The 13406-nt window shown below is 35.0% G+C and overlaps 2 protein-coding genes across 6 annotated transcripts in view; one reads left to right on the forward strand and one right to left on the reverse strand.

Annotated features, from left to right (window-relative positions):
• LOC129241657 (protein draper) overlaps window positions 1-13406 on the reverse strand; it is a 98053-nt gene that overhangs the window by 29015 nt on the left and 55632 nt on the right. The gene's annotated exons all lie outside the window — the stretch shown is intronic.
• LOC129241659 (uncharacterized) lies at window positions 6659-7722 on the forward strand. The gene is made up of 2 exons (XM_054878111.1): window positions 6659-6909; window positions 6977-7722. Exons 1-2 carry the CDS (start codon window positions 6803-6805, stop codon window positions 7581-7583), a joined length of 714 nt encoding a protein of 237 aa, XP_054734086.1. The 5' UTR covers window positions 6659-6802; the 3' UTR covers window positions 7584-7722.

A 13406-nucleotide genomic window follows, 5' to 3' on the forward strand; every position in this document is an offset into this window, starting at 1 on the left:
AAAAAATCCTTGCTAGTATATTAAGGAACAGACCTAAATTCAGATCATTCACCCGTATATTTAAAACTAAGTGAAGGCATTGAACTTAAAACAACAAGCGCCTACTCTGACCAACAAGTTTACTGATTAGAAGTATTTCAAATATACGCTTAATCAAAACGTTCAAAAACAAAATACACTCTCGTAACATAATGAAATTGATGAAGAAGTATTATTGCTTACCCAACAAATCCAAAATGCCTCATGGTATAGCACACCAACTCAAACAGCAAAACAACCTGGACTTCGTTATCCAAATGAAATATATTCCCTTATCGCCGAAAAAAGAAAGTTAAGAAAAAAGTGGCAACGAACCCGACAACCATCGCTAAAAACTTTGTTAAATAAAATGACTCAACATTTAAGAGAAGAAATTAATAAACTAAAAAATGTATCCTTCAATCACTATGTACAGGAACTAACAGCGGAAAAAAGTACTGATTACTCCCTATGGAAATCTACAAAATACCTTAAAAGACCAACTATACAAAACCCTCCAATTAAAAAACCCAATGGCTTGTGGGGTAAGAGCGATATTGAAAAAACGGAAGTCTTTGCTGATCACTTAGAAAAAACATTTAAGCCTCATGAAGCACATCATGCACCGGCTTCGATCTTAGCACCGCTGAAACCTTAAATAATATTCCTCAAAAAACATTGATTAGGCTAACAAAAATTATAAATGCATGCCTTAAGCTAAAATATGTGCCAACGTACTGGAAAATTTCCGAGGTAATAATGATACCAAAACCTGGCAAAAGTCCTCACGAAGTGTCATCATACCGTCCAATCTCCTTGCTACCTATAATGTCCAAACTACTCGAAAAAATCATTCTGCAGCGGTTAAAGCCTTTGATTGAAAACAAACGCCTTATTCCTACGCACCAGCTCGGATTTCGAGCAAAGCACTCAACAATCGAACAAGTGCATAGGATCAAAAATGTGATAGAAGAAGCAATTGAAAAGAAAAAAGTGTGCTCTTCCATATTTCTCGATGTTGCTCAGGCCTTCGACAAAGTATGGCATGACGGACTACTCCATAAAATTAAAATCTTGCTTCCAAGGCAGTTTTCGGACCTATTTACTTCTTATCTAAATAACAGATATTTCAGGATCAAGTGCGATAGCTCTTATTCAAGCCTAAAGCGAATTAAAGCCGGGGTTCCACAAGGCAGTATCCTTGGCCCTATACTTTACGTGCTTTTCACATCTGACCTACCGGTATCTGAGACTAGCACTATAGCTACCTTTGCTGACGATACGTGCATTTTAGCAATTGGAGATGATGAGACACAGTCCTCTCGCAAACTTTAGGAAGATGTTAACAAAATCACCGAATGGACTACAAAGTGGCGTATAAAACTTAATGAAACGAAAAAAACCAAATGATCTTGTTCCAGAAATTTTGATGACTGACAAATATATGAGCCCTTGATTTTGAAAGTTGACTAAGTCATATTTTCCTTGTTTCGAGATAATTAGAGTTTTGCGTTTTAAAGGATTAAAAAATATTTTTGCACTATGGAAAATGATTTTTCGACAGTAAAGTAGTGCCAACAAACAAGAATTTATTATGGTTGTGAAATTTATAACCATTTTTAACTGGATATGTGCTTTTGAAAGGTTGCAAATGACTTAGTCGACTTTCAAAATTAACAGAATGACTTTATAAATGACTTATTCCAAGGAAACATTTTTATTAGTAATTAACATTTTATTCAAACTCATTTCATTGTAACAAAGTAAATTATTTGTTAATACATATTTAGGGAAGTAAAGTGTTTGTGAAAGATTGGTGGGATATAGGGTAGTAAATCCATCATATCTTTATGTTTTTCTTTTGTTATTGGTCTAATAGTTGTGTACAATGGAGGCAAATCAATATTTTTGTATATTTTAGGTCTTCCTATTTTAGGTGAGAGGTCTAATATTTTGAATTCGGAATTGTCATCTAAGGAAGTTTTATAAAACATCTTATATGGAGAATTTTTTAGAAATCTGATCCATTGAATTTTTAGCCAAGACACAGCTTCTCCATTGGTGTTTTTCTTTCTATTATTCGTTGAATCTTTTAGTTGTTTTGTTGAAATGAAATTTTTCTGAGCCATTTGTACCACCAAAAATGGGTTTTTTTTACATGCTTCTATTAAATTATAATAATGCTCAGGTATGTATAAATAATTCGATTTTTTAATTTTAGTTTCTATCATACCAAAATCGCGATCATTTGGCAAAAAAGAATGGCCGGATACCATAAATTTATGATCAACAGTTTCAACATTGTTATCAGATGACTGTACAATTTTTAACCAAACTAAAGCTATATTATATTGATTTTACGATTTTGTCCTGTGCAGACATCACTGTAAGCTATGACGTGCTTTTGAGTAGTAATGTCCTGAATGTGCTTTAAGATGCAGGACGCAACTTCCTGTGATCCTCTTGAAGCGATTGTTTCATCCCATACATACATTTTAGCATTTTCATTGTGGAAATTATGAAACCCCAAATTGTATACATACATGTTGCGCTTATAATAAGCTACCGAAACAGAAAGTTTTGTATACGCAAGTGCTTTCTGTAGATCAAATGTGAAACCGTAATATTCACTCGGGTTATCTTTTGCTTTTTGTATGTCATCTGTTAAACTTTTTCTGGCCTGTTCGGCACTGATAAGATGTGAATCACAAATTTCCATAAGATGCAACTTCTCGTCTTCGTTACTGGATGCTTCTATTTTCAGTTTTAGTGAATCACACTTTTGGCAAGTGTCTTTATGAGGAGTATGAAAATTTAAGTTGAACTCCGTATTGAAAATTTTCCTGTAAGTCCACTCCTTCACACATGATATATTACTTTCATCACATTTTTTCACATACAGCTCATACATTTTTCGGATATCTAAGTCAGCACTTAAATACTTTCGACCTGAAGTGTGATGTGATCTCGTGTAATGGCTCTCACATGCTGGAAAACTCAGAATATGTTCTCGTATCACTTTAATTTTATCTTCATCTGTTTCTCTAGATGAACCAAGCATTTTGCCACGTAAATCCATTCCAGGTGATTTGGCATTTAAGGCACCGTTTAATCTTCCGTAAGATATTTTAAAAGTATCCAAAAAAAAAGATCTACAAATGGAAACTTCTGAATTCCGTAAATTTATATGATACTTATAATTACATTTTCTCATATATCCTTCTTCATTTCTGGGTCGTCTTTGCTTTATTGATAGTTTTCGAACCAAACCGTGCAGAAACAAATTCTGTTTTTCAAAACTTGCTAATTTCCAAAAAAAATCAAAATTTGCTTTCCTATCTTCATATCCAATTGCATTTATACATTGTTTGGAACAACGGCAATCTTTATGTTCGAAACAAGCTTAGACTTTTTTGTTTCATATTCCTCTCCACTATTTCTCTTCATTTTTCTTATATTTTGTGCATAATTAAGTTGATTTCGGCTCCTCTTTCTTGATTTCATGTTGATTTCTTCCATTTGTAGGGGTTCCGAATTCACTTTCACAGTATCAGTTGATTCATCTGAAGACGATATTGCTCTTATTCGTTTCCATTTCTTGGGAGCATTACTTAAACTTCTTCGCAGTACAATGTCTACAATTAACTATAAATAGTACGTTTTTACATTTAAATGATTACTTGATCATACCTGAATCGTTATCTGAAGGCATTACAAAATTATTATTTATTTTCCAAAATTTCTCAACGAACTGACTTAGTTGACTATCAAAATGAACAGTTTCCGTATTTTGTTTAACAACCAAAAAATACACTCAATTTTACGAGTTAATTTTCATGGCATACTGCTAATCTCTTCAGATTATGTTAGTTCATTAGATTAGATTAGATAACAAATAGCTGATAAACTCGATTTTTAAAAATTTTGACTTAGTCGACTTTCAAAATCAAGGGCTCATATGTAAATTTCTGTCAGTTGTCTTCCAGTTATATACGTATTTCCTGTAAATACTGTTGAATTTAATAAAATAATATTACTTGATAGTTGTGAACTAGGTGTAATAGAATGAAATGTATTTAAATATTTATAACGTTTCAATAAAAAAAAATTTTTTTTAATAATTTTATTTTACAAAAATAAAAACATAGCATTAATACATCATTTTTCGACTTGACTTTGGAAAAATTTCAAAAACCTAGATTAGCAATTGTAAAGTTAGCGCTGTTTGTGTGGAGCCCGGAAGTTCCTTGCGGTAATCATCACAAATGCTTTCATTCATTAATTCATCTAAAATCAATCGGACAAGAGAAATTCGTTTTATTATAATAATAGATAATCTAGTGCCTTTGTCATAAAGTTTCATGCTTTGAAAAACAAACACTGATTTTTTTTTGTTTGTAAGTCATTTATAAAAAATGTAAGTGCAAAGTTGTAAATTATCGTACGAGTAGGTACAGCATTTACATAAATAATAAACCCTTCGCAGCTCACAAAACCAATTCAAGCAATCATTTGTCTCATTCTCGCACATTATTTATTCAAATCTGTGTACTAGAGGTGCATGCTAAATAAAAATTAAAAAAATAAAACAATTATTACATGATTTTGTTTATATTCCGGACGTGACTTGAAAACTGTATCGGAGTCCATTTACATAAATAATTTTGTACTATTATGTCAGCTTTGGCCGAAAATGAGATCAAAGCTGGCTTTATACATTTTTTTGGTAGCATTAATTCTTTTCAAAAGAAACTATGCTTAGCTGGTTCTCAGATGACTAGCTTTTTATGCCAAAACTAAATTCGAAAATTTGTTATTGACTAACGAGATGATTCAATTATTAAAGGTTTGCTCACTTGTGACATTCGAATTCTGGCACTCCCTTTCAAAAGGTCGCATTTAAGAAGGGCGAAGAAAATGGATAAATTAAATACCGTTTTGGTAAAAACGGTAGCAAAAATTGTTTTGTTTTTACTTAAATTATAAATGATACAAACGGAAATTGCTATTAATTAAATAATTATTAATTAATGAATTAATTTTGAAATTCAAAACTGATCACGAAGTTGGGAAGTTTCGCCAATATGACGCTATTATGTTACCTATGATGATCCTATGTTATGACCCTAATGAATACTTCCATAGAAGCGGATTCATTAAATTTAGTTGACTAAAAACAATTTTTGAACATACTCACGCCTTACGTAAGTTTGGAGTTTTGACCCCTATAAATATGTTGTTAACATATTTATTTTTAAAGCAACCTAGTAAGTACTACCGCAACCTATATTTGAATGCATTGGGCTCAGATTGTCTAAATTTTCATCTTCCACACGCATTGTTCCAATAAGATTCTCTGTGATAGCTTGATTTAAGCCGCATATCAGGACATACTCAACATTGTTTTGGTCCATACCGAGCAAGTTCTTGCTCATAGCACACCTTTTTGAAAATGAAATGTTTTTCATATAAATTTTAATTTTCCTCCACTTTTACTCAAAATTTCAAGAGTAGCAACCCAGTGTCTTGCTAAGGGTGCCGATTTGTCAAGAGGAAACGAGAAAGCTGGTTACTGAGCAACCCTTTTATTATTGAATCATGGACTAACGACTGGCGTTCGTTATTAAAAATAAACATTTTTTTATCACAAACAGACTCGTTTTAAGTATATTATTTAGCTTTACTTTTTCTGGTAGCATTGCCTGCGATTGCAGTTGTTTTTGGTGTTCTTCTGCTTTCAGCAGTCAAATCTCTCTCTCGCTACTTCAGTGTTGCTTAGCTTTGGATATAAAAACGCACTAAAATGCCCATTTAAAGAAAATAAAACACCAAATTGAATTACTTAAAGAACTTTGTATGCGTGACAAATTGTCTTTAGAATGTTCGTATTTTTAAGTAAATGTGTTATGCTTATGTACAATTTAATTTATGAGTTTTTTTATTAAGCGAACTCTTTTAGGAACGACTTTCTTCCTATATTTGAGGTTAGGTAACTAAATAAGGTACTCTTTTTATAAAAAATGCAGTATGGTTTCTTTAGTATTTTCTGGTATTTTGTTGCTTATTTTTACTATGATGCGCTAAGTCCCACTAAGAATTGATGACCGAAAGAAACGATTACACCTCTATGGTTTTAATTCTCATTCAGTAAGTTCAAACGCTTTTTAAAATGAGTGAAAAGGTTTTCAATCTTAAGAAGAGTTGAGAGAGGGACATTTAATATTCTTCATAACCTTAAATGGAGCCAAAAATTAAATTTGCACTTTCAAATTATCACATTTTAAAAGAGTCAACAAATTTTCATTAACACTAAAATCATCTCAGAGTGACCTTTTTTACCTTCTTTTGTCCAATAATATAGTTTTTTTTTAACTTACAATTTCGTTAACTTTGAATTAAAACAAAAAAACAAACACAAAACTTAAAAATTTTCGTATTTTGTGTATAAAAAAGCACTAAATTTATTGCGAAGAGCAAATGGTTGGCAACACTGCACAACTCGGCAAACGTGACGTCACGCACTCTTGATGGGCGCAATCTTGTTTCTATCATTCTTGGCACAAGCGACTATTCAACGTGACCGCACGGTTTTTTTTTAATTAATTTAATTTTTATTCAATTTTCAATATTTGAAAAACAAATTAGATTAATTGGCTTTGAGATTATAATTGAAAATATATTTCAAAACAAAACTCATTTGGAAAATTGAAAACAAACAAACAACTAAAGCTGATTGATATTTTTCATTTCGAGATATCAGCGAAAATTTAGAAGCACAATCATAATGCACACCTACACGGATGGCTTGAATTATGTGCCATTTTTGGCGGCAGAAAACTCACGCATGATCAACGGCCAAGGCAACGGTGTTTGCCTCAAATCAGCGCGCCGGTAATAACACCAACCAACCTGATAGTACAGCACCCACGCATAATTTCCTAACTTCCTAATTTCCTAGGGCTTCCAGCATCACCAGCTACAATGGTAACTATGAGGGCGATCTGAGCATGTTTGGCAGCAAACCATCGCTACAGACGCTGGCACACCAACGCCGCCTGGAACTGGTCGAAACCGATTCAGACACCGAGTACAAGCGTGAATTGGAAGCATATCAGCCTCAAGTGCACAGCAGCAGAAGTCAACTCGCACGACTGCTCATCTACTACTGCGATTGTGTTTTAACCCCTAGCCGACGCAAACAAACCGCAACATTCACAACCCGACTCCACAACAGTGCGTACTACCAGTGTATGAGGGGATTGTTGTGCAGAACGTGCGCCTGGGCGATTTGGCTGTTACGTTTGATGCTCTTCTCGCTCTTGCAACTCACCAATTGCAACTATGGCTGTTGGCGAAGTTGTATTTTGTTGAGGAATACAGCGCGTCGTTTGCTCTGGTGGATGACGTTGGCGAAATGCGGTGATATGAAACTTTTTTTCATAATTCTACTGGGCACACCACTCGTATTTGCCGTGGCTATTGTGGGCTTTCTGCTGTCCATTTACTGTACTTTTCGGGAACGTCTGAGCGGATCAAATTTCCTTCAACGAATGCGTGCGGCATGAACTGCATGCATATACATTTTCGAATATTTTAATAAAAAAAAAAATAAAATAAGTGAAATTCATATAGGAGTTAGGCAAAATTTCAGTTAGCAACTTTTATAAAGCGCACACAACGAAATGAAGATTTATTTGTTTATTTTATATCAAATTAAATACAACAAATAAATGTATACTACTTGGTTTTGTTTTTTCTCATTTTGACGAGTATTTCCGTTTTTCATTAAAGAGCAATTGATGCGAATATAGGCAGGCATATCGTACTCGTACACTTGCAGCACACGTACAGCGCTGTTCACAAAAATAGCAGTCCAGTATTATAAAGTCATTCATAATAGCTACTAAAATCATTTTGTTTTTTACTGCTCCTATGCACAATGCGGCCGAATGGCTTGGTGCGTTACTGCCATTCGGGAGTGCGTAGGTTCGAATCTCTGTGAATAAAGCAGCAAAATAATGGAAAAAGTTGCCCCTCGGCAGGCAATGGCAAATCTCCGAGTTTATTTTTCGTCGTAAAAGCTCATCATAAAAAATGTTTGCCGTTCGGAGTCGGCTTAAAATTGTAGGTCCCTCCATTTGTGGAACAACATCAAGATGCACACCACAAATAGGAGGAGGAGCTCGGCTAAACATTTAACAGAACTTTGCGCGCCAATAATTTATTTATTTTTATTAACGCAGCATGAGCAAACCGCTACATTCTTCGCAAAAATTTTAAGTTTTATAGTTTTTTTGTTGCGTATGGTAAGTTTTGTTTACGATTCAATCTAAACCCAAAAACATGTATTGTGTTTCTAAATAAAGATGCGACTAGATATTGTTTTAAAACAAAACATATAAAAAATTAGATCCTTTCTATTTTTCTTCAACATGCGGCTCTTAATAATATCATGAGCCCATCTACAGGTAAAATCTCCCAATCAGTCGATTCATGATTGCTTAACTGTTGAGAACGTCGAGATATCGAGATTGAAGACTTCTCGGTAACAATACAACAGCAATATTTTAAACAGAACGCCCAATTTTTGGTCTGCCAGTGCTTTTCCTATCCTCGGAAGAACCACTTTTTTGAAAATTTTCACCAACCTATTAATTGTGGACTCATTCGTGCGCTTATTTTCACCAAAAAAAACACAAATTTCGGGATATGTGGTTCTTAAAGATTATCCATTTTTATATTGTTTTAGTATTTATGCATTTTATATTGTATTAATAATAAATTTAAAAATTGTAACGCGTTGTTCTATCGTATACCTTCTACTCAAATATGAACAAGACGGTATCAATAAAACGGTCCGCGGATGACATATGGCAAAAATAAATTTTTTGTTTTTTGGTAGGACTGTTATAAGCTTACATGGCAAATTTCAGCGTGATATGTCACATAGTTTGTTTTCTGTGCTACTGTAAACAAGTCAAGCTCGAGTGTGTTCTTCGAATTTAACGATGGAAATTCAAGTTGAACAAAGAATTTGTTTGAAATTTTGTTATTCCAACAAAATTTCGGCTTCAGACGCCTTAAAAATGTTGCAGACAACCTATGGGGACTCTGCTCTATCGCGTGCACGTGTTTTCCAGTGGTACAAATCGTTCAAAGAGGGCCGTACATCGGTTGAAAACTTGCCTCATGAACGTCGTCCAGCAACATCAGTAAACGTCGAAAACATCGGATGATACGATGATAACAGCAGGTACCGCCTAGGAATTATTAATTACTGATATCTCGGCATCACTTTTGAAAAATGGGCCCATCCAAGAACTGCACAGAAGAAAAAGCGAACTTTTATTACATCGTTTCGAAAAAACGAAAATGTTTGCCGAGATTTAGAAGTAGTTTTCGGAGAATATGTACTTTTTCATCTTGATTGGCGTGATAATCGCTTACGCGATTTTGGCCGATCCGCGCGATAGTCGTTTCTTCTTCGTGCTAACCGGCGACAGTTGGAAACACCAGGTGAAGCCAAATCCTTCTCCATCTGATCTTTCCAACGCAGAGGAGCCCTTCCTCTTACTCTGCTCCCACCAGCTGGTACCGCATCGAATACTAACAACAGAAGAAGATTACTAGAGTCTGAATTGCTAGCTGGGAGCCACCTTTACTCATCATAAAGCACATTGGACGGAGTTCTCAGGAGAGAGCATGCCAATTGGCCTATTACAAAATGGTGCAATAGTTTGTGGAACGCCGAGAACGAAATGGTAATGTTCGACTCTAAAGCAATTCGCGAATTCGTAGGAAGGCCGATCAACACGCGTTAAAACCCGACTTGCGCTGGGAAGATCGTAAAACACATAATTGATTGGGCGTGCTTTTTATACTACGTAGGGGAACCGATTTATAAAATTCGTGGAACCACAGATCAATTTCTATATATGGAATGATATAATGGAAATCTGTAGGGGATGTCAAGAACGTAGTTAGGTGAAAAATATGCGAGGTCTGGTAAGCTATACGCACTGAATGGTGTCAATAGCTGGTAGGCTGATCATATCTTAAGGGGGGAAGCTGGTCTAGAGCGCAAAAAATGGGCATATTTTATGAATTTATTTTGACTCAACAAAGGAATCAATCGAAAATCTGTGAAATAGGTTTAATAATATAGCTTTCATGGTACAAATACAAAATTTTTCGTCTGAATTAATTTCAAAATGGCCGCTGTCCAGCAGTTCTCCTAAGGCGCCTTTTTTTCTAGTGGGTCCATTGCCGAAGACGTAAACTCCTTAATTTTTGTCCTGGATCAAAAAATAAAATTTTATTAGTTTCTATATAACAACAGAAAGAGACGTACGTAGGATTTTTTCGATATTTTGTTTTTTCGCGAAATGGTGCACGTTTGAACAAAAAGTTACAATTTTCACTATAAAGAACGACATAAAATTGTTGATTAAAAAAAAAAACTATGTAATATAAATAAAAAAATCCTAGGTACGTCTCCGGAGAAAGGTATTTCGAATGTATTGTCAAAATTTCGTAAGAATCGGTAAAGATTTGTTCGAGTTATGTCTTCGGCCAGTTTAAAAAAAGTGATTTCGAGAAAAACGCGTTTAAAGTTGTAAATAGCGTTCGGGGCATACCTGCGAGGCACTGCCGTCGAATGAAAAATTTGGGCATTTAGACATTTTTGCTGGCATCCCTCATTTGGTATATTATTTCTAAGACCCTAAAGCACCTTTTAAGACAAAAAAAAATTTTTCGATTTTTTCAAAATTCTAGACCAGCTTCCCCCCTTAAGTAAATATTAAATGAATAACAAGATAAACGACTAATATCTAGAATTAGTACTTTTTATTTATTTATATTACATGTAGTGCTGCTATTTTTATGAACAACTTGAATTTTTCGATTTGAACAATAACGGTGTTGAATAATCAGAATAAAAGAACACTTTCATCTATTTCTCTTCTTTTACCTGCCTTATATCATATAATATTTATCATTGGTTGGTTGGTTGGTTTAAGGGTGACTCCGCATCGGAGTGCCACATAGACCGCAAGTTGGGTCCGTTGTGTTGCCCTAGAGCTCATTATGTTATATGATTTCCCCACCTAACCGAGATTTTTACTATAGATGTTGGTCCAAGATATTAATTCGTTTCGGGAATTTAATGAGAGATTCGATTTTCAGGTCCGAGAGTACTGAAAGATTGTCAATTGTTGGAGAGCCTAGAAGAGCGAGTCGACTTCTGGCTAGGCCGGGACAACTGCACAGCAAATGCCTGCTCGATACTTCCTCATCTTCGTCCTCGCAGTATCTGCACAGATCGTTTTGAGGAACCCCGAGCCGACGTGCGTGAGTGCCCAAAAGGTAGTGGCCGGTGATAAGAGATTATATAAGCCTTAGTTCGTGTTTCGAAAGACTTATAAGGGTTTTTGTCTGTTCCAGACTGTAGGATGGCCAGATTTGTCTGGTCGTAACGCAAGTAGTTTCCACTCGCCACCTCCGATCAGCAATGCTGTGAAAATTTATCATTAGAATAAATTAAATTGACTTGCGCTACAAAATTTATAAGATTTTTTTCAATGCAGGTATAGTGCTGCTTTTTTTCTGCACATAAGTGTATGCATATGTATGTACCTATACATGTGGGAGTGTTCGTATACACTGAGGCGTTGTAAAGAACTGAGTGTGACAAATTCGCATTATGAGCGATGAGATTGCGGGAAAAAAGTTAAATGGCACAAAAAAAATTAAATAAAATTACAAAAAAAGCAAATAAATTGCTCGGATATTATCTTCGAATATTCAAGTCGCCTACGGAAGGCGAGACTGTTAACCCTTGGCAAACCGCTTTGTGAATGCCTCGAAGAGCTGACCGGAATAGACGTAAAAAAGATAAGGCTTCTCAATAGCACAGGCTGCATACTTATAATCGTGAAGGAATAACTCGTTTGACTTGTTGGTAGCGAGGTTGCGGCAACAAAATGGTGCGGAAGCGCTATTTGGGTTCTTGGCGAATCACCATTTCAACCAACCAACTCACCAACCAAGAGTAAACCTTCCGATTAACAAATTGATGATTCTTGGACTCATTAACGTTTATCACTGCATATATCATCCTTAGATTCGTTTATAAGAAATCTAAAGATAGATACATAAGAAAACACAAAGATATATTTAATGGCTTAAACACTATTTTTCGATATCATCTCAAGGATCAGCTGTATGCGCTGTACGCAAACATAGACAGAGTAACTGCTTAGTCGGTACCTGCACCAGTAAGGAAAAAGAGAAATTAAAAAAAAATCAGATATTTTATAGTGATGACTTAGGAGATTTTAAGGAAGTTCAGATGGAATTTTTAGGATCATTTTTTTTTTTTGCCGACTCGGAAATTTGTCACAAAACCAAAGGAACATTTTTGGCTTTAGTCAAGTGGGAGGGGGTGCATTGAATTACGATATGGCAAGAGCAGTTGGTTTAAGAATGATAGATTACAATGTGTGTCCCTCTGAAACAAAATTGTGAGAGTGGCTTCGGCTGCCGCGTTATCACGGAATTCGGCAGCAAATTTCTGCTCGCTCATTTCAGAAGCTTTTTTACGCTCGTTCAATCTGTTGTTGTTCGGTGTTGAGCACTCTTTTTGAATACTTTTCACCATGCTGTTGAAGGGCATTGCACATCTACATACATATATCCTCGTAGCTATAGAAACTCAACTTAAAAAGCGACGAGACGAGATCCAATTATATGTTTTTTTCATTCGACTAAATTTCCATATTTCTCCATTGTGATTTAGATAAATGTTTTTGTTTTTTGCTTAAAATTTTTTTTTTTTATTTCTGTCTTATTATGACTTTTTTTAAATTGACAGTGTTATGTTCAGAACAAGAAAATTTGACGCCTCCACCCCATGCGTCAATAAGTAGTTTTGTTGGTCAAAAGTCAGAATTGTTGATTAAATTTATATTTGTATTTTACAGATCGCTGATGGTAATGTAATATTAATACTATAATCAAATACTAGCCCCTTCGATTCGCCACTTCTCTGCTCGCTATCTCTAGGCTCTGAAGCAACAACAAAGTTATCGAACAGATTTGCCACTAACGAGTGTGGTTATACCTCATAAAACAGATATAGCTCACTATTTTTAATGTTGCCAAATATTTTTTCTAATATTAGACAAGTTTCATTGGACCGCGATTACACAGAGCAAATTTTATTGCTTCAACTTTCCGAATCTCTTTTGGTATTGCCCCGCCTTGTTCCCACACGGCAGCTGCAATGTTTGCAATTGTTTAGTTTTTAGTCTAAAGTCAATAACCACATTCAGAAGATCGAGAACGCAAAGGGTACTGACAGAGCACGAGCATCACAAGTGACTGAA

The sequence above is a fragment of the Anastrepha obliqua genome, chromosome 3 (genome assembly GCF_027943255.1).
Source record: "Anastrepha obliqua isolate idAnaObli1 chromosome 3, idAnaObli1_1.0, whole genome shotgun sequence".
In the NCBI taxonomy this organism is placed as follows: Eukaryota; Metazoa; Arthropoda; class Insecta; order Diptera; family Tephritidae; genus Anastrepha; species Anastrepha obliqua.

Coding starts and splice junctions, on each gene's coding strand:
- LOC129241659 (XM_054878111.1), top strand. CDS start 6,803: ATGCACACCTACACGGATGGCTTGAATTATGTGCCATTTTTGGCGGCA. Junction 6,910..6,976: donor TGCCTCAAATCAGCGCGCCG/GTAATAACACCA, acceptor CTAATTTCCTAG/GGCTTCCAGCATCACCAGCT.